Source organism: Thamnophis elegans, chromosome 4 (genome assembly GCF_009769535.1).
Source record: "Thamnophis elegans isolate rThaEle1 chromosome 4, rThaEle1.pri, whole genome shotgun sequence".
NCBI classification, from domain to species: domain Eukaryota; kingdom Metazoa; phylum Chordata; class Lepidosauria; order Squamata; family Colubridae; genus Thamnophis; species Thamnophis elegans.
This window is the reverse complement of record NC_045544.1, coordinates 79,930,025-79,950,064: the sequence shown is the minus strand read 5'-3', so window position 1 is coordinate 79,950,064 and position 20,040 is coordinate 79,930,025. Positions and strand designations below refer to the sequence as shown.

At 37.0% G+C, this 20,040-nt stretch overlaps 1 protein-coding gene across 1 annotated transcript in view; it reads left to right on the top strand.

The window, feature by feature from the left end:
- Positions 1 to 20,040, top strand: part of KCNK17 (potassium two pore domain channel subfamily K member 17) — a 31,838-nt gene that overhangs the window by 9,679 nt on the left and 2,119 nt on the right. Inside the window, exons 2-5 of the mRNA XM_032216052.1 lie at positions 1,090 to 1,201; positions 13,109 to 13,268; positions 13,705 to 13,736; positions 16,306 to 16,446. Coding sequence (XP_032071943.1) covers positions 1,090 to 1,201; positions 13,109 to 13,268; positions 13,705 to 13,736; positions 16,306 to 16,446 — 445 coding nt within the window. The remainder of the gene's footprint in view (positions 1 to 1,089; positions 1,202 to 13,108; positions 13,269 to 13,704; positions 13,737 to 16,305; positions 16,447 to 20,040) is intronic.

The window sequence follows — 20,040 nt, the reverse complement described above, 5'->3', positions numbered from 1 at the left end:
GTAATTTGTTTGTTTTCCCCCTCCCTTGAATTGTGAGCCACCCTGAGTCCCCTCAGGGAAAAGGGCGGCATACAAATAAAGCAAATTCCAAATTCCAAATTGTATATCTCTAAAGTCATGATACTAGTTAACATGTTTGCATTATGACAGCTCTGTTCCAGTCACCATGGACCATAATGGCTAAATTAATTCTAGCCTTAATGGAACTGTGTTTTTTTTTGTTTATTATATTTATATTTCAATGGAACTTAAGAGAGTCTAGGATACTGTTTTCTTACTTTGCCCCATTTTTATCCCTATAACAATTCTTGGAGTTAGATGTGGGTGACAGGTCTAAGTTCTCTGTCTTTTTGGGTTACTAGAGGACAAGTGAATCAAGAAGAAGTCTTATTTATAGATGTCCTAATACATCTTTGTAAAATAACCTTTATCAGGCATATTTTTATCTTTATAGAGAACATAAATGCTGCATTGAAAACTTAGGTGGCATGAGAGCTGCATTTCTTTGGAAGAAAATATCTGGTTTCTACCAGCCCTTTCATTAATTAAGATAATAGAAGATATCGCTTTCTGAAGATTTTTCGAAAGAGAAGACCATGCTGGTCAGGGTCTCATTTCTTAATCTGCTAATTAAGGGGTTTCTCCTTATCAGCACATTGTAATTGCTTTTTAACTCTGATTTCAGTGTTTCATTCTTTGTTTTTATCTTTTATTTTCTGTATATGCTGCCTTCAAATCTTTTTCTCTAAGGGATGGGCAATAAGGAATACTTTAAAATACAGTCCATTCTCTTAAGGGTTAGCTGTCCTTCAAAGTTATGATTTCTTATAGTCATTGTTACAAAGTTATATAGCACGGATTCTGCTAAATCTTTAAAGGAGGATTGGGGCAAGATATTAAATTCTGGTCAAGCCAGCTAAACATAGAAAATGAACTGATTTACAAAGGAAACTACATGCCTTGATTCAGAATGAAGTTTGTGTTCAGTGGAACTTATTCCAGGAAAGTGGGAATAGAAATGCAACTTTGGACTATTTTGTACACAGAAATCTTCCTCCATGACTTCTCTTTTTTAAATCTTTTTCACAGACTATCATCCAAGCCTACAAGAGTGGACTTTACCTTAAAGGAAATACAAGTCTGGGCAGATGGGACTTTGTCGGCTCCTTCTTTTTCTCTGTTTCTACAGTAACAACCATCGGTAGGAGTCATAGAATACCAGTTTGCAGAAAATGATGTGAAATAATTATAGCACAAACTAAGCCTTTTTTATCCCATTCCGTAGCAGAAAGAGGTACAACTGAAGAAGAAAAATAGGGGTGTGTCTTAGAATATTAATGAAGTCTTTCTCTTGCTGCTTTATTTGCATTTGATGGAAAATTCAATAAAATGCATGATAATTCACAAATTCACAAATAATCTCTGCTCAGAATGAAGCAGATGTGATTCTAAAGACATATTTGCTTTAAGCTGCACATTTTAGCCATGTTCTTAGCATCAGTTGAGTACATGGTACCACCAGGGGGCATAAAATATTTCACTCAAAGCAAATGCCAGTTATAGATAACTTTCACAGGACTCCAACTCCAGTAATTAGGAACATGCATCAAATCATACCATGTTTCCCTGAAAATACGAGCTGTCCTGAAACTAAGGCCTTGCCACATTTTTGGGTGGGCAAAAATATAAGCCCACCCCCAAAATAAGCCCCCTGGACACCCCCCTCCAGCCAGCAGAGCACCACTCACCAACCTAGCGGTATCTCCAAAGGTGCCAAGCCGCGGGAGCTGTGGGGAGGGGGGAAAGGCACTCACATTGCTTGGCGCCTTCGGGATACCGCTAGGTGGGGAGTGGCATTCTGCCTGGCTGGAGGGGGGAGTTGCCGGGCCGCTGCTCCCTTGTCAGCAGGCTCCCAAAGAGCCGGGCACAGCCTCGAATGAAGCAGCCATGAGGTGACCACGCTCACGAGCAGCCACCTCAGAAGCCGAGTTTGGAGTTTGGAAGCCCGAGAAGTTATGTCCGGAGCGCGGCAGCAGCGGCGGTGCCCTGGCCCTGCAGGGAGAGCTCGGCCAGGGCATGGTGAGGCTGGCAGGCATGCTTACTGGGGGCGTAATAGATGCTCGTGCAACCCCCTTCTCCAGCCAGATAAAGCTTCATGCACTGACCTAGAGGGTATCCCTAATGTGCCAAGCCACGGGAGCTGGGGGGCGGGCAGAGTGCCATGTGGCTTGGCGCCTTAGGGATACCCCCTAGGTCAGTGAATGGCACTCTGCCTGGCTGGTGAGGGGGTTTGCTGGGTGGCTGCTCGTGAGCATGGTCACCTCATTGCTGCTTCGCCCCTGAGGCTGTGCCCGGATCTTCGGTAGCCCACTCACAAGTGAGCAGCTGTCCTGCAACCCCTGATAATAAGGCCCAAGCCATATTTTGTGGGTCAAAAGAAAATAAGACCCTGTCTTACTTTTGGGAAAACATGGTACCAAATGTTTTTGAATCCAGTTCTTTTTTGTAATAACTTTTAAAGAAAGTAACTTTCTAAAGGATCTTGGCCATGAGAGTTTATGATTCAAGCCTATAGGGGGGTGGTTTAGATCGGGTCCTCAACCCCCGAACCAGCATGCTAGCAACCAGGCAGCGCAAACAAGCAAAGCCCCATCCACGGAATGCAGGCAACATGCAAAACCACACCCCCTCCAGTCCACGGAAAATCTTTTCTCCATGGTTGGATGGGCATTTGCCTAGACAGAGCAAAATGTGCTGCTCACACTCAGATCCTTGATATTGGTCGTTTGATATTTGCTCATAGCCTTGGACTTCTGTAGAACCCATGAGGTAAAATGTTCATTGCATAAATTAAGAAGCCAACTCTGTTTATAACCCAAGTGCTTTCATCTCTGGGTTTTCAAATATTATCTTGGACACTCTGTCTCCTTTGAATACACGAATAGCCTGAACATGGGCTATAGAGAACAAACCATTCACCAAAGTCATGGCATAGGGTGGTAAGGCATTCCTATCTTTGTGTCAAATTACTCTGTCCTTTTTTCCCATTTGGATGTAAATACAGGCACACACATACAAACAGTTCCTCTGACTGTGAACAGCATAAGTCATGTATATATCAGGCTACAGGTATATAAAGGCGTATATATGTTTGCATCACTCTGCTGCTTGCTCTTTTTGAGCTGTTTGGTGTTTGTTTCTATTTAAAATCCAGGCATGTAGACAAAATAAAGAGCGAAAGAGTGAGGAGGAATCAACCTGTAGACCTACCCCTCTACCCTGCCTATATTGTAAAAGGGGAAAAAAACAAACCTGTACCCAGATTGCCCTGTGTTGTACTGGTAATGTCTATATCTACTTACAAAGATCTATTTTAAGATGTGTGAATTGAGTGTCAAAGGCATAATGTGCAGCAGGTTTTAAATTGAAAAAAAATCAGCAACATGCATAGCATTTTAACTCTTGGCTGTGTACTTAATGAGTCACAAGATGGCAGTGTTATCTTACTCTGCAGCTGCCTTCTCTTTAAATAGGCACTTAATGATTAATCATCATTTAAGCAGCACATTTGTCTCAAATAAGACTAAATTAGAGACTTGAGGCATATCATGGGCCATATTCCATGCTTCACCAAATTAATGCTTTTTCCATACACAATTGCATGGGGATATATGCAGAAAACATTTTTTTTTCTTGAAAACGTGGTGGGTATGTAAACTAAAAGCTGCAGTAGTGCAGTTATTCCAGTGTTTTAAAAATCTATCAACTCCCAATTAAGCACAGACATTCTTAAAGAGGTTTAGCAGCAATTATTTTTCAAGCATTTGAAAGGAAATTTTAAATAAAGATATTGGAAAATGAGAACATTTAACTGTAGCCACTTCACTTCTGAGAGAAGAGGTGTGGTATCTGGAGTCCTCTGAAAAATTAGCATCCAATTAAATATTTTTACTATAAGAGAAAATGGGAATTATTACATGCATAGGGATTCAACAGGTTAAATTAATGAATTTAATTAACAAATTGCATTTAGCTTTGATTGTGTCCCTGCAAATTCTATTGCCCTGGTTCCAACCACTTATTGCAGTAACAGAGTTAAAACTCTAAAGAATGCTTGGCCCTGCATAAGATTATAGATTTTATAGATTTCTAACTTGGGGCTGAAGCAATGCCTGGTTCCTAGTACTACCCAGCCCCTTCCCAGAAATAGGGAAGGGGCTGGGCAGAAATAGCCCCTTCAGTCCAAACTGAAATAGAAGAGAAAGAGATTAGAAAGTCTTTTCCATATTTCTACTTCCAGGGAACAGCTAAAAACACACCAACTGTGCCTAACCTTGATTTCAGATTGGTAAAGATTGGATGCAGAACTACTACTTATGACCGCAATTGAGTCTGCAATTACAATAAGTTGGGATGGCTGAAAAGCAGCGCATCATGTGACTGACCTGATTTTTTTCCAAACCTCCTTTTTTTGGGGTGGGGGGGCAGTTGTTACATGAACAGAGCAATCTTAAAGTAAATGCCGTAGTTATTAAGCTAACCCATCGTTTGCTATGGATCATTTTTACCAGAAACAAGAAGTAAACACTGATTTTCAGCAAAAATGTGAATCATGGCTGCAGGACACTGCAAATAGCTGTAAATGTGGGCTGGTGTTGAATTGAGATGATATACATGTAAAGTCTGCAGAAAACCAAACAATTCTCTGATGATAAAAACTGTAAGCGCCCTGTCAAGTACAGGGAGTGTAAAAAAGAGAGGGCAAAGTCAAAAGTCCCATCCCTCCCCCCACCCAAATCTGCTACTAGAGTTTACAACTGAGAATTTCAGTTAGCCTATAGTTTTCAGATTTGGCAGTGAGATTAAAATGTTTACTTGTCTGGGTCAGACCTGCTGGCTTCCCTGAAGTTTGAGGCATCAAGAAAACCCATTAAAGTTCCTGGAAACTTTAATTTTCAAAGATTCTCCCATCTTTGACTCAGCAAGATCCCTTGAAACCAGGGCTCGGATGGGATGCTAAGCTGCAGATTAAAAAAAACCCAAATACATTCTTTGCCTCTGAAATCTTTTGCTTGAGCCAGTTCAAAGAGAAGGTTAGGATCAGCCTTTCAGCCAGATTTGTAAAACTAAGATTTTGAAAGTACACAGTTGAGTGTGAATTTCACAAGCTTCATGTACCCAGGCATCTTTGTAGGAAATACTTGTCTGTTGAAGGTGAATCCAAGGGTTAGAACCACTTTCTGCACTGGAATAATCTTTGTCAAAGGCTGAGCAACTCTATTCCCACTTTATTGAGACTTTAACAAAATTGGAGAGAAACATTAAGGAAAATGCCTGACTCTTCCCAGTTGTTTCATGAAAGTTTCATTAAAAAAATCTGTTTGGGAACATGCACTTGAAAGAAAGATTGGACTCTAATATATATAAAATGATGTTTCAGATTTGGGTATGCCACAACTATTATCACTTTGAAGACACTAGATGGCAGCACAGGATCAATGGGAATGCTTAGTATTTAGTCATTAGTGTTCCAGGAATCAAATCTATAATACACCCTCTTTCCTATGTCTGCTGATTTTGAACAGTTGGAGTTACTGGGGTAAAAGCATTTTCTAATCCTATCAATTGCATCTCTAAAATAAGATTGAAGTCTAGTTAAAAGTCTGTAGAGATTCGGTCATCCAGATGGCGGTTGTTCAAAGGTGCTTTTTCAGGAGACAACTGGACTTTCTTGCTTTTTTCTTGAAAGACCTTTTGCTTCTCATCCAAGAAGCTTCTTCAGCTCTGACAGGATAGTGGGGAATGAAAGGATTTATATTCCTTTCAGTCATCTGCATCCTTTTAGAGGGTCATTGAAGCACTTGGAGGTTTATCTATGTCCTCAGAGTCACCTGAGTAGTGATCCTTGTTCCTCTAGTCTGTAATTTTTCCTCTGGAAATCCATTCCTACTCCCACACCATTCAAAGGCTGAATTTACTTGTTTTGAAGTTTAGTTGTTTGTGTATATGGAAAAATGTAAAAAGTTGTCCTGATCCAGCCTACAGTGCTATCCAATCTACCAATTGGTACTTGCTGGTTACTAGACATTCTGGGAAACCTTATACAAATGGCATCAGCCACCACTCTCAGTTTCCCACCAGCTGTCTTTGGTCCTGAAGAAAAAGCGTAAAGCTCTACTGGTGATTACCATTGATATAATTATTCTCCAGTTCAAATTTTAGATTCATGGAGGAAGTTCTTTTTAATTTTAGGCTGCAATGTAACTTAATTCTTGTTGGGACATGATTTTCAATAAGTTCAGTTAACTATATTCTTTAATCATAATTGAATTAAAGTTTATCATACAATGTGTGACAAAATAATATAGAAAATTTTAACCTGCCAAATTGATGTAATACAAAAGAGGTGGGCTGTGAGTTGTGTTTTTGAGTGAGAACTGAGGTTAGTTTGCAAAAATTGGGAATTATTCCAAGAATTCTGCAAATTTCAGAAATAAACTGGTAGATATCTTTTAAGTTATTTTACCTTCCTCTACATTTTCACAGCCATATCAAGTTGGGGTAGGGATGGGGGAGAAAGAACAGGAAACTAGCTAATAAAAAGAGTGGTACATCGGCTACTCCTAAACTGTTGGTCGCTCTCTATAATGTGTTTGATATGACATGTCAACAGAAATGGTAGGAAGGTTTTTTTCCTTATATATGCATTCTTTATGATCAAATAAATAATCAGCACAGAAGCCATTTCAACAGGTATTCTTTTCTGAGATGTCTGTGTATTAGGGCCACTGCATCTGGGCTGCCAAAAAAATGGATGACCACTAGATGGACACAAAAAAATACTGAATGTTAGAAGTGGGTGTTGCTGTTTTTTTGGTTTGGTTTTGTGCTCTACTTGTCACCTTACAGCTCAGATATGATAGCTTTAATGCATACAAACACATGATTCTCTGGAACATTTTATGGGCTTGTAACTAGTCCCAAGACAATATATAATCTTTATTCCTTGTTGACTTACAAAAGATTGTTGCATTTTTCAATCACAATCTGTTCTTAAATATTAGAAATACTTGGAGCAGAGTTGCAGAGACATTTTAGAACTGTCTGCTCAGATTAGCTCTGCTTGCACTAGCAATAGCAGAAACCAGAATTGGTATTGTGTACAGATGGGAGAACTGGAGAAAGGATAAGATCATTCTTGTAAGACTGTTTATAGCATTTGGTTTAGTGAGTTATAAGTAAGAACAGACCAGTCAGATGAACAATTCTAGGACACAGTACATTGTGGCTTAGTTCACATAACAGATTAAGGCCAAAATAAACTACATTAAAGCTTTTTGATTGCTGTGTTAGCCATATAAATTTATTAAATAAAATAAACCTTTGTAAAATAAGAATAGTGACTTAAGGCAGTATTTCTTAAAATTTTCAAGACCAATGTTAATTTGTACATTTTGTAAAAAATATACTATAAGGAACTTGTATTACTGTTTCTTTTAAAAGGACATAAAAGTAATATTGAAATAAAATCCATTTAAATAATATTTAAAGTGTATTTTCCCTTACATTTAATATATTTAGAAATCTTAATGGGGTGCAAGAATATGATTATTTCATAAATGTTGGCAGTGACATTGTTAAACAGACTTAGGCTTCATGTTACACTCTGTTTCAGTAAGGGTCCTTGGTTGCAGTAAGTATGTCAACCGTAGTTATAATCCATTTTTCACAAAGAAATTCTGAAGAAGATAGTAAAGCCAACAGTGACTCTGAAAGTGCTTGCAGAATATCTTCAGGCTGTTTAAGAAAAGTTGGTGTTCCTTGGAAGAAAGCTTAAAATTAGTTTAGTGTGTTGTGCAGACCCAGTCAATTGTAGTATATCTGATAAACTTTTGTTAAACAAACCATGGTTTAACATATGTAAATCTATGTTTGTGACTTGGCTTAGTTTTCTTAAAAATGGTTTTTTAGTATGCTCTGTTCTCTGCCATATTTGAACATGTTCAAACATTTGCTGACGTGTTTTGCAGCCCTAATGGATAATCCTACCTATGTAGCCTCTTTTTTCAAGGTGTGTAAGTAATATATCAAAAGTGCTCATACAGTAGTTGGCTTATATTTGTCTTGCAACTCGACCACGACCGCTTTATAGATCCAGTCTTACCGGATAAACACTTTATTCTTTCAGAATCAGCTGACACCATGAGTTAACTTTATGGAAGAATATAGGCTATAAGAACAAGGACTCCAAAATACTATACTGAATACTTCATTGACCAAATTGGAAAAGCTTTCAGTTACTTAGTTGTGTAATTAGGGTTTATGAAATTGACTAGAAAGATTTTTTGTATCCCTTTTGTAGTGCCTAAAGATCACTTTTCAGTTCTTTTGTTTAGATTTTGTTTTGCTCCCTATATATCTGAATTCACAGTTATTTCCAAGTTCATCATGCCACAAGCTTCCCATTTCATGCCCATAATTCAACCAGTCTTGCAGAATGAAAATTTGGTCGCTCTTGATAACAAAGGCAAATAATTGATCACAAAAGGAAAATATTTGAAGTACGGCAGACTGTGACAATTACATTTGATCTGATAGTGGAGAAAATCCAAAGGCAGAATAACTTCTTTTTCTAAAATAATGTACAGCTTCTGGTAGCAGAACAGAAAGGAAGATATAATTCTTTCTGCTTTTCCGTTTGTATGCTTGTTTTTACCCCTTAAATAGAAGAGAAGAAAAAATGATGAAAGGGAATATGGAAGGGCTTTACTTCTTCTAAATTCATATTGTATTTTAGAGTGCCACCAGAACTATCCAACATCAGATACTCCCCAGAAATGTTGATTATGTATCCATCTATATCTATATAGAAGAAATTTACAGTCTCTCCCTAGCTTTTCGCCATTCTTGAAGAAAACCAAAATTCCAATGGCCTCAAGTTGACATTCCAAGGCTTTAGGAATAGAATCTAAATATATGGAAAATCTTTATGTGGCTCATTCAGTAAGTGGTGGTGATAAATTCAAAGATTCTGGCCCTTGCAAGCAAATTAACAGACGTACAAGAATAAATGTTTCATTTCATTGATACAAACTACAGGTAACACAACTGAACACTTTAATAAAATTGAAATTCAGTAATTTAATACTCCTCACTAAGAGGTATTAAATAAATATCTGCAAAAGTTCCAAAACAGCCATTTCGAGTGCTGAATTCGGTGAGATAGGAGTAAAATATTGGTAGATATTGTCTAGCCTAACGTTTAAGAGCTTTTTGTGTAAAAAATATCAAATTAGATCACTAGTTTTGTGTAAGTGTAGGCCATTGCTCTATTCTCTGCCTTAATCTTAAAACTGGAGATAAACAGAAGGGAAAAGATATTTAGGATTTTTAGTGTCATTCTAATCTCTTGTTTGAAAGAAAATGAAAGCTGTGATTGAAATGTTATTGGAACATCCAATGACACGTCAATCACAACTTTGTTTCTTTCAAAGGAGATTACAATGACAGAGTTGGAGGGGACCTTGGAGGTCTTTCTAGTCCAACCCCCTATTCGAATAGGAGACCTTAAACCATTTCAGAGAAATGACTGTCCAATCTTTGCTTAAAAACTTACAGTGTTGCAGCATCTATAACTTCTGAAGGCAAGCCGCTCTACTGACTAATTGTTATAACTGTCATGAAATTTCTCCTTAGTTCTAGATTGATTCTCTCCTTGATTAATTTCCATCCATTGCTTCTTGTCCTGCCTTCAGGTACTTTGGAGAATAGGTTGATTATATTGGTCTGAGCTATGGGATCCTCTATGTACCTTCTTTTTGCATCCTTAGACTGCTTTTAAAACTGCTTTTTTAAGTACACCATATCCTTTCCCCACATAATCCAATTTTAGAACAGATTCTATTTGTGCACTGTGCATTGATGTCATAATTGTGCTTTTAGTACAGAGCTTGCTATCTTCACCCCTTGTGCTAACATAAGTGCATGCCAATATAAACGAAACTGATCAAAGAAAATCATACTTGTGGTGTAGTAGTACAGACCTTCTGAATTTCAGCCTTCTAGAGAGTTCATTTAAAATACTTTCAGGATGTTAAAAATGGAACTAAATGTTATTGGGCCACAGGTGGAAATTGGTAGTAAATCTTGTTTAGACTGTTTTGCTTCACAATACAAATAAATCTAGCAACTTGAATGAGGCTAGGCTATAACCCGGCACAACATTTTCCTTCCACATGGAGTTTGTTGTATAGAAAAGAATTCAATCATGAAAATTAGTATTCTAAAATAAGGCTCTATAGAATTCTTTTCTCTGATCAAAAAAGTCTTATTTCCATTTTGTAATTTTTCTTTAGGGATGTGGTGGCTCAGTGGCTAAGATGCTGAGCTTGTCGATCAGAAATATCGGCAGTTCGGTGGTTCACATCCTAGTGCCACTTAACGGAGTGAGCTCCCGTTACTTGTCCCAGCTTCTGCCAACCTAGCAGTTTGAAAGCATGTAAAATTGCAAATAGAAAAATAGGACCACTTTGGTGGGAAGGTAACAGCGTTCCGTGCCCAAAGCGAACGGGTACCGACGCCGATAGAAACCCACCTCTGGTTTAGTCATGCCAGCTACATGACCATGGACAGTGCTGGCTCTTTGGCTTTTAAACGGAGATGAGCACCACCCCCTAGAGTCAGGAATGATTAGCACATATGTGCCAGAGAAACCTTTACCTTATTATTCTTTTCCCTATCATCCAAAATGGGATGTTTCTCTTGCCTCTTCTTTCTGATCTTACCATTGTATAAAATAAACTCTAATGAAAGCTTTATTTTCATCCCAACTATTCTCAAATCAGTACTTACAACAAAGCATTATTTTTATTTCTTTGTTAATTTTCTACTATTGCTTCTTTCTGTAGCAATACTTCTATTTTTCTAAATGACACACATCCCTTTCAAGAATAGGCCTGATTTCAAAGAATTTTGCTACTAAGGATTCTAAAGTAGAAATGCTACCCATTTTTTATTTTGAAATATAATCCCGTCAGTTTCGTTAATAAAAGGAAATCTATTTTTTTAAATGGAGATCCCTTCAGTGATTTATGAACAGCTGGCAAATACTGCCTTACCAATTCATAAGTGCCTGTTCCTGTTGTAACAATTTTCAGAACTGACAAGAATAAATAGCATGCCATTAAGCCAAATGGTTTATGTTGTCAGTAATAATTAAGATCATGTTGCATATTGTGATTTGGGGTTTTTTGCTTTACCTTCAGTGTTAGATCGGGTGAATGGATGAGACAGACTCAGACTTCAGTGACAAACAACAGGTCTTTATTAGACAACTATTTACTAATCCAACATCCGCCTGTCTGACAGTTAGCCCTTTTATAGGGAGCTGTCAGACGGCTCGGCCAATCGGCTTGGAGTATTTTCCCGCCAGATTGGAGGACCTTGGTGGAGCCTACCATTTGGCTGTCAGTATGTAACATTCAGCCTGTGTCTTAAATGGATTACTTATAACTTGTCATTTACATGGAGACCTTTAGAGAGAAAAAATCCTGGTAGTTGAGGGAAAACTACACAATGATTTCAGTAGGCTACATCTTTCAAATTTAATATCAATTACACTAGAGTACAGAATCTGTGGAAACCTTTTTATTATTATTAAACTTCTATGCCATGTATCTCACTGAGGCGAGTCAAGATGGCTCACGGGCATATAATTAAGATACCATATAAAACATTAAAACAAATAAGAACCATACATTTAAACTCAGCTAAAATTTCAATTTACCAAGATGGAGAGGAAGGGAGCAAAATGTACATAGAGAAGAGATAGAGGTTGGCTAATCCATTAATTACCTCAAGATGCCATTCCCCATTGGCGCCCCAAGTCAGCTGGCAGAGCCAGGTCTTCAAACTCATTTGAAGGCCAGAAGGGTGGCTGTGGAAGATTTACATTTCAACATACCTGTAGGAACCAACTTGAAGAGATTAGAAACTCAGTGATGACTGATTTGAGTGAGGTTTATACTAACAGAAGTTGTATTCCCATGTAACAAAAAACTATTGTTTAGTATCCAGTGGATAAGGCTCAGCGAACCTTGCTTATATGAATCCTCTCATACCAGGATCAGGTTCAGAGCCACAAAGTCCATCAATAATTGTAAATAGATGTTTCTTAGTAATAGAATACCTTGGAGGTCCTTCTAGTTCAACCCCATATTCTAGCAGGAGTCCCTATACCAGAGGTGGTATTCAGCAGGTTCTGACCAGTTCTGGAGAACCAGTAGTGAAAATTTTGAGTAGTTCAGCGAACTGGTAAATACCGCCTCTGACTGGTCCCACCTCCATCTATTCTCTGCTTCCGGAGTCCCAGCTGATCAGGAGGAAAAGGGGATTTTACAGTATCCTACCCTTGCCATGCCCACCAAGCCACACCCATCAAGCCATGCCACACCCATCAAACCACACCCACAGAACCAGTAGTAAAAATATTTGAATCCCACCACTGCCCTATACCATTTTAGATAAACAATTGTCCAGCCTTTTTTGAAAGCCTCCAGTGATAGAGCACTCACTCCATATAAAGGCAAGTCATTCCGCTGGTTAATTGTACTCACTGTCAAGAATTTTTTTCTTAGTTCTAGATTGGTTCTCTTCTGATTAATTTCCATCCATTGCTTCTTCTCCTGCCTTCAGGTGCTTTGGAGAATAGGTTTGTTTGTTGTTTGTTTGTTTTATACCAGTAGTATTTAACCATTAATTGCTGTACATTGTGTTTGTTTACATAGAACTGATAATAGAAGTAATGTGGTACTTCTATTTACATTTACTAATGTAAAGCATGTTTCATCTAATTTCTTCCATATAGCTACTATTTTTTTCATGTATGAGAATCTTCTGATTGATATCTTGGCTTTTACTGTTTGGCTTCTCATTTCCCCCCTTATGTCTAACATGTTGGACAACAATCTTATTAAGCTGAAATACTGCAAAATATTTTTGCAAAGCTTACAGATAATATTTTTGCCAATATCATGGACATAGATTACTGCTATATTATCATGTTAATTCCTGGTATACCAATGATCAAACCTTATTCTTCTCCTTTCAGGCTATGGCAACTTGAGCCCCAATACAGTAGCTTCACAAGTGTTCTGCATCTTCTTTGCCCTCTTTGGGATTCCCTTAAACCTCATTCTTCTGAATAGGATAGGACAGCTGATGCTCTCTGGGGTGCATCTATGTACCTTCTATCTGGATGTGAAGTTCCAGTGCAGGTAAGAGATCTGGGTATTCTTATGTGTTTGTTTATTTAATCTAAGCCACCCAATTCACAAGCAAGAAATTCTGAGCATTTTACAACAAGAATAAAACAATAAATTCTTGTGAATCACTTTGGCAATCCTGGACAATTTACTCATGCCATTTTCTAAAAAAAGCAAGAATGTCCGTGAAAATACCACTGACTTAACTGGTTTAACTTAAATTTGTTGTAGGCAGAGCTATGGTGCAGCAACAAAAGCTATCTAAATAATCATATCATTCCATTGTGTTGTTCCTATTAATAAAGCCTTCAAATTTCAGATGTAAATCTTCACTTGTCTTCATGTTTAAATGGCCTATTTTAATGTGTTTACTTGAAACAAATTTCTATTGAATTAAATTAGTCTCACTTATCTCTCTATATATGTTTGTTTAGGTTTATAGACCTAGCAAGCCTCAGGGAGTTGCTGGATCTGCAATCCTAAACAGCAGGAAGACCATAACAAACTTGGTGTAAGAGAGAGATGAATAAGCATAATAAATGCACACTTTAAAAAAGTGTTTTAAGCCTTGGGAGTACGTTTTTAAATGAAGAATAAGAAGAGACTTTGTAGACTGTTTCCACAATAGCCAGTTGCATGCCCCTAGGGAGTTCATAATAAGGGCATGAGGGCAAAAACATCCTTTAACTCATGTTTCACTAGCTATAAGAGTGGAGCAGAGATGGGGAAATATTTTTTCTTTCTAGAAACTTTAGAACATTTTGGAGTTGCTGTTATATTGCAGTGATTAACCAATTTGCAAAACTTGTTGGTTTTATGCAGAAATGCCCCATTTAAAGAGTAAAATGTATTTGGTAAGGCAAAAAAGAAGCCTCACCAAAATATAATACAAGCATTTGGCTATAATTTCACAGACAAATAACTCAGTATTAAACAGTAAGTTTTGCTTTCGGTTTTCTGTCTTCCGTCAGCAAAAAGTTGGCTTGTCGTCACTTGCCTTTTCCCTTCTATGTTTTGTTCTTATATTATGTCTGCCCAAGCCTCACATTCCTCAGGTTATCTACCATTATCTCTGGTTCCAAGTATCCAGAAAATATGACACATATACACACTCCTGTTCCCTCCCTGAATATAGCAATGGTAAAATAGCATTTTTAGTATTTTTGAAGAATTGTGCAAGTCTAGGCTTTGCTTGGGACTGGCTACTGCATCAACATCAGCTTCTACAGAGAAATAGCAATTACATCCCAATTTCAAGCTTTTTCTCTGCATCAATGACTGCCTCTGGTTGGTAGGAATCATAATCCAGAACTTTAACATTTACAAATGCTTAGTGAAAATGTATTAAGTTGATGGAAAACATGCTTTGGATGATTCTTCCCAACTTACAAATGTGTAGACATTTGTGGGGTCAGAAAATTCCAGAAGGATCCTCTTACCCTGATGGAGAAAGAAATGGACCATGTGTACATATCCATTTTGATGCTAAATGTGGTTTTGCTAATGCAAGTGGAAGCTAGAACATTTTTGCTGTAAAACTGGTGGTATCTCATTTGTGAGAATTCTCTTTAATGCATTCTTGTGGCCATATCTTATTAATCATCTTCTTTTAAACTTATCTTAAGCAGCTTTCAATTTTTCTGGAAACTTTGAGAAGAAGAATGTACTGCTTCTTGTCTGTAAAGTTGAGGTTACTGAGTCAAAAGCTGATCAAATCCAAACCTAGAAAAATTGAAGGTATCAAAGGGCTTCTTTTAAACCGAGACAATGCATCACCAGCCCTTCTTCATAAGTAACCCAAATAGTCAGAAATCATGGGAACACAGGCAAAAGGTTGCTCTGCTGACACAAGAGAACATAGCTTTATGAGGAAGGCTGTATGTTAACTTTTTCACATGACAGGTTTTAGAGCAAGGCTGTCAAACTCCCAACCTGTGGGCCAGATGCATCACTTGCTGGCCACACCCCATGCCCAGGTAGCAAGGGGGGGGGGCAGTCCTGATATGTCATGTGATACTGTGATGACAACATAAGTTTGACACCCCTGTTTTAGAGGAATCATTCAAGGGCCTTCCCAAATGCTCTGATGTTTTAGCAGAAAGATACTCAGACCCAGAAAGTTTAATTATTTGCAACATTTTGTCATTATAGTCATTATGATCTTTGTAGCCCAGGTAGGCAGCCCTACGTAGGCTAAATATTAGATACTCTGAAAATCTGATTGAGTCTTGAGTTCATATCAGATCTAAAGCCAAGGTCCAGGTATCCTAATAAGTCTAAATATATAAAGTAAGCAATGAAGGTCAGGGCAATTTGCCTCTTCCTGTTCTTTCCCTCTTTCCCATGGATTCTTGATCTTTCACAATGTGTGAAACTGAAATCTATGGACTGATGGTGGTTTACTCAGCAGATTTCAAATCAAAGTCTAATATTTGCATGAATAAACCAACAGCAATCACTTTCCTGTTTCGGACAGCATGTGAAATTGATTGTACAAGCCTAGAAAACTGACCTGCAAGGATAAAAACTATCAGTACTATACTTAATTCACATCTCCATTTTAGCTGATCTAAATAATCACTTAGGAAATTGGAATGCTGCATTTAAAAAAAAGATCAGTCAGTTCAGATGGTACACATTGAATTGAATCAAAATGTTCTTTGGCCCATGTGGAATGGGCTAAATACAGTATTATGCAAGGACTCTAATGCAATGCGTCTTTCTCTTCCAAATGTCTGCCAAATCTGTTCAGGAAAAGTTTCCCTGGAAGAAAGAAAATTTCAGCAATATACTGGGTGATCAGAGAAGAATGAATCTGTCCTGAATCATTCTTCTCTGTCAACAGAAAGCAGATTTGTCTCTTGACCTCCTCAGAAATTTAATAGGATTACATGCCTGGCCTGCAGATTCATTCAATGCACATTTTTCCAGTATCTTCTTTAATGAAAGATGTAATCTATATCCTACTTCTTGTCTGATCTCACCTATATTTTTTGTTTCTTTATTGCTTGCTAGAAGGGAGCAGTTGTCTTGACCTGGACCTGTGCCCTGGGTGCTGGCCTTTTATTATTTCTTTTGTTACCACCTTTGCTGTTTACTGCCATAGAAGGCTGGACTTATGAAGAAGGGTTCTACTATTCCTTCATAACTTTAAGTACAATAGGCTTTGGAGATTATGTCATCGGTAAGTATCTTATACCAATTAAAACTTCATTTGTTTGAGGGGTGGAGTAGGGGGTAGATTTACAAGTTCCCTAGTAACTCAAAAGAAAACATGGTCATGGACAAAAGCATGCCTTCTCAAGTTTATGTTCAGTAAATAAAATCAAAGTTCATTCTATTTTAAGGGTGTGCAAACATTTGCTTCTTTATCAATGAAAAGGAATGGCCTTCTTGAATGTGATATTCTCAAAAGCAAAGGATCATTTATGTGCTTGTTTACACAGGTCACCTAGGAGATAATGTTTTTCACTTCATTTTTCCAGATAAGTTGCTTGGTGGAGGTACCTTCCTTTCTGAGGGAAGTTCTTGATTCTTTGGTCAGTTGTGGGAAAACAAGTGCCTTCCTCATGCAACAGGAGATACATTGCTTAAAAGAATTCTGATATGTGAGGTGTTTTAGGTTGATTCAATTTGGGATGCATTTATGTGCATCATTTATGTTGATAGCAAAGCAGCTTGGTTTAATGGGGGTTTAAATTGGAAGGTATGCATAATATTCTAGAATGTGGACTTGGTTGGTAGCCATTTTTATTCCAGCCTAATAGCAATTATACAATCAAAACTAGATAGTTTGCATCTTCATGAGACAAGTAAAACATAGTAAGCGCTGCATGGAAATCTCATTTATCAGACTCCTCTAAAAAGCACGTTTAACTTTTATTCTCACTTTCACAACTGTGTGGAAGAAAAACAATCTTTTTTTAATAACATTTTTGTTTTCAAACAAACACAAATACACAAAACATATGACATAAAAACCTCTTCAACTGCATACAGTGTGTTGATTGGTTACAAGGTCTTTCTGCATCCTTTCCATAGTCATCACTTGAGCTTTATCAAAAATCACATATTGTCAATCAAATATCTTTGTATACATTATTATTATTATTATTCATTTGTTTGATTATCACTTGTTTCTCCATTTTGAACAAGGTATTCTAAATATGTATCCATTTATACTATAATGATTCATTATATCATCTTCAATATATCCAATAATAAAGATTTTTTTTATATCCTATTCTTATTTTAGCATTGATAACATTCTCTAATTTTTTCTATTATTAGTATCATCAATCTAATATACATGTATACAAATTGTTATAATTGTTAAACATCCATTAAGCATAGCTATTATTACATCCTTTTTATATAAAACATTAAATTTGAAGTAAATTTATATTATGACATTTCATTACATCATCCTTAAATCATTCAATGATATTGCATCTTTATATTATATTCTATATAGAATTATTTATCTTTTATAAAAAGGTTTTTCAACATCATCTCCATCATCCTCACTTACAGTTTGTATAAAATTTCATATTATCAATCTAGTATATATAAATGCTTTATTATCATTATTGATCATTTATTTGACTATAGCTATTCTTACTTTGTCTTATACATAGTACTCAAAATTTAACTACATTTAACTAAATTTTATTGTGACATTTCATTTCATCATCCTGTATCCTTCCAGAAATAGTGCAGTCCAGTATCTCTTGCCATTTGTAGAATCTGTACTCTAAATGTTTTCTTAATAAGTCTTACGTGGACTTCTCTTGACAGCTTGTGATTCATTGCATATCTTATAAAGATTTGAAACCCTCTACCTGTTGCTTTCATCAGCTTGATTTTTGTTATCGTTGGTGCTTCTGCCGAAATTACTCTCATTCTTTCTGCCAAATGTTCTCCCTTTTCTTCATCTATGTTTTGACATCTGAGGTAGAGTTCCAGTTCATCGATCTCTCTGTATTTTGCACTTATCATTTCTCTCCACTCTCAAATTGCTGTCAGTGTCAACAATTTTCTTATCACTTTCATATGTCTCTGTGGCTTTTTGAACTCTGTTCTCAAATTTCATTGTTGTTTTATAAGTATTCTCAACTCTTCCCTCTGTACTTTCTTTATTTTGATCTATAATTTCAAGTCTCTTTTCAATTCTCTCTGTGATTATTAAGACTTTTTGAATTTCTAGCATAATTCTTTTTAATGTTAGTCCCTTTTCTGCTTCATATTGGGCCATTTTTCCATGTTATAGACACTGCCACTAAAACATCCAAAGGTTTTGCTTTTTTTCAAACAAGTTCAGTAAAGTTTTTCAGGTCCAAGCTTTCTCTTTCCTTCAAAGAAACACCTGTATAGCCACTGACCCTTTCAGTAAACAAAGCCAATAGCTTTGTATTAATAGAAGTTGCCAAGCCTCTAGCCTTTAGATGGCAGTGTTACATTCTTTCCCTCTGTTTTTTGCCTCTCTTTCTAAGCTCCGAACTCTGGAACAAAAGGAAAAAAAAGTTTAAAGATTATGATCCCCCCAAGCCTTGTGAGGAAAGAAGCTTTTAATCCACAAATACAAAAAATGGAAGAAGAATAGAGGAAGAAGGGGAAAAAAGACCAGTCCAGTTTAAAAGTAAGAGGCATTTGTAAAAAGTCCATGCATAGAAAACAAACAAAATTAAAGTGAAAAAGATAACACGATAGTTTTAAACCAGGGTTAATTCGCCGCTTACTTCTTTCTGTCTTCAATTTTATTTTAACTAAGTCTTTTGGGTTTCTCTTCTCTAATAATAAGGATTTTTCTCACCATTTTGACACACTGTCTCTCCTGTTCTGCTTCTGTTTCAGGGGACTGTCCCAACTTTCTGCAGCCATTTTGACTGCTTCTCCTGTAGCCAGCAAAAAGAGCTTTCTCCTGGATTGATCAGGGACTTGCAATGTCCCTGAGATCAGCAGGACATGCCCTTCTTTATCACCGTTACTTTAGAATGGTTTAGGTCCAAAAAGGACTGTCCAGCAACAGAGATATCCACAGCAATCCTGGAGCCCCAAGATTGCATGTCATGTCATCGCGACATCAAGACTTGCCCTCAATCAGAAAATCAATCTTAAATTGGAATTATGTAGGCTGGAATAGAATTGATCAGCAGTGATAATGTCATCAGAAGCTTATTTTAACCTTCACCTCAGTGGTGTTCCTTACTTTTCCCAAGTTATTTAAATGGTAATAATCTTGTTTCTGGAGAAAGGTTGTGAGAAGAGTCACTATTTGTACTAAACCATTATATTATTAACCATGACTTGTCATTAAGCTACAAATGGCACTGATTACCTGTTCCGTATCATAAACTATGATTTGTAAATCACAGTAGCTAGATTTATTGGATGCTAAACCAGAACCAAAAAAACCACATGGTGACAACATAAAATATAAATGTAGTCACTATTGTAGTAAAAAAAAGTATGATACCCAATTTGCAATCACTCTAGATAGCTATTATGACAGCAAGAAAGTATTTTTGCAATAATGATGAACATCTGTAGCTCGAGTGCAGGATGAGGGTGGTGGTTCGTTCTCCGAGTTTGTGGATTAGTTTCTGAATATTTCATTACCAAGCTAGGTAAGATGTTCAGTGGAGTTTAGGGGATGTCAGTGTCAATGTTCTTCTGTTTATAAGGGCTTCAGGTATTGGATTTGTAGGTTAGTGTCCCCTCTCCTCAGAATCCAAATTATCTGCACAGCAACCAGAGACAACACTGACCCTCAACTAAC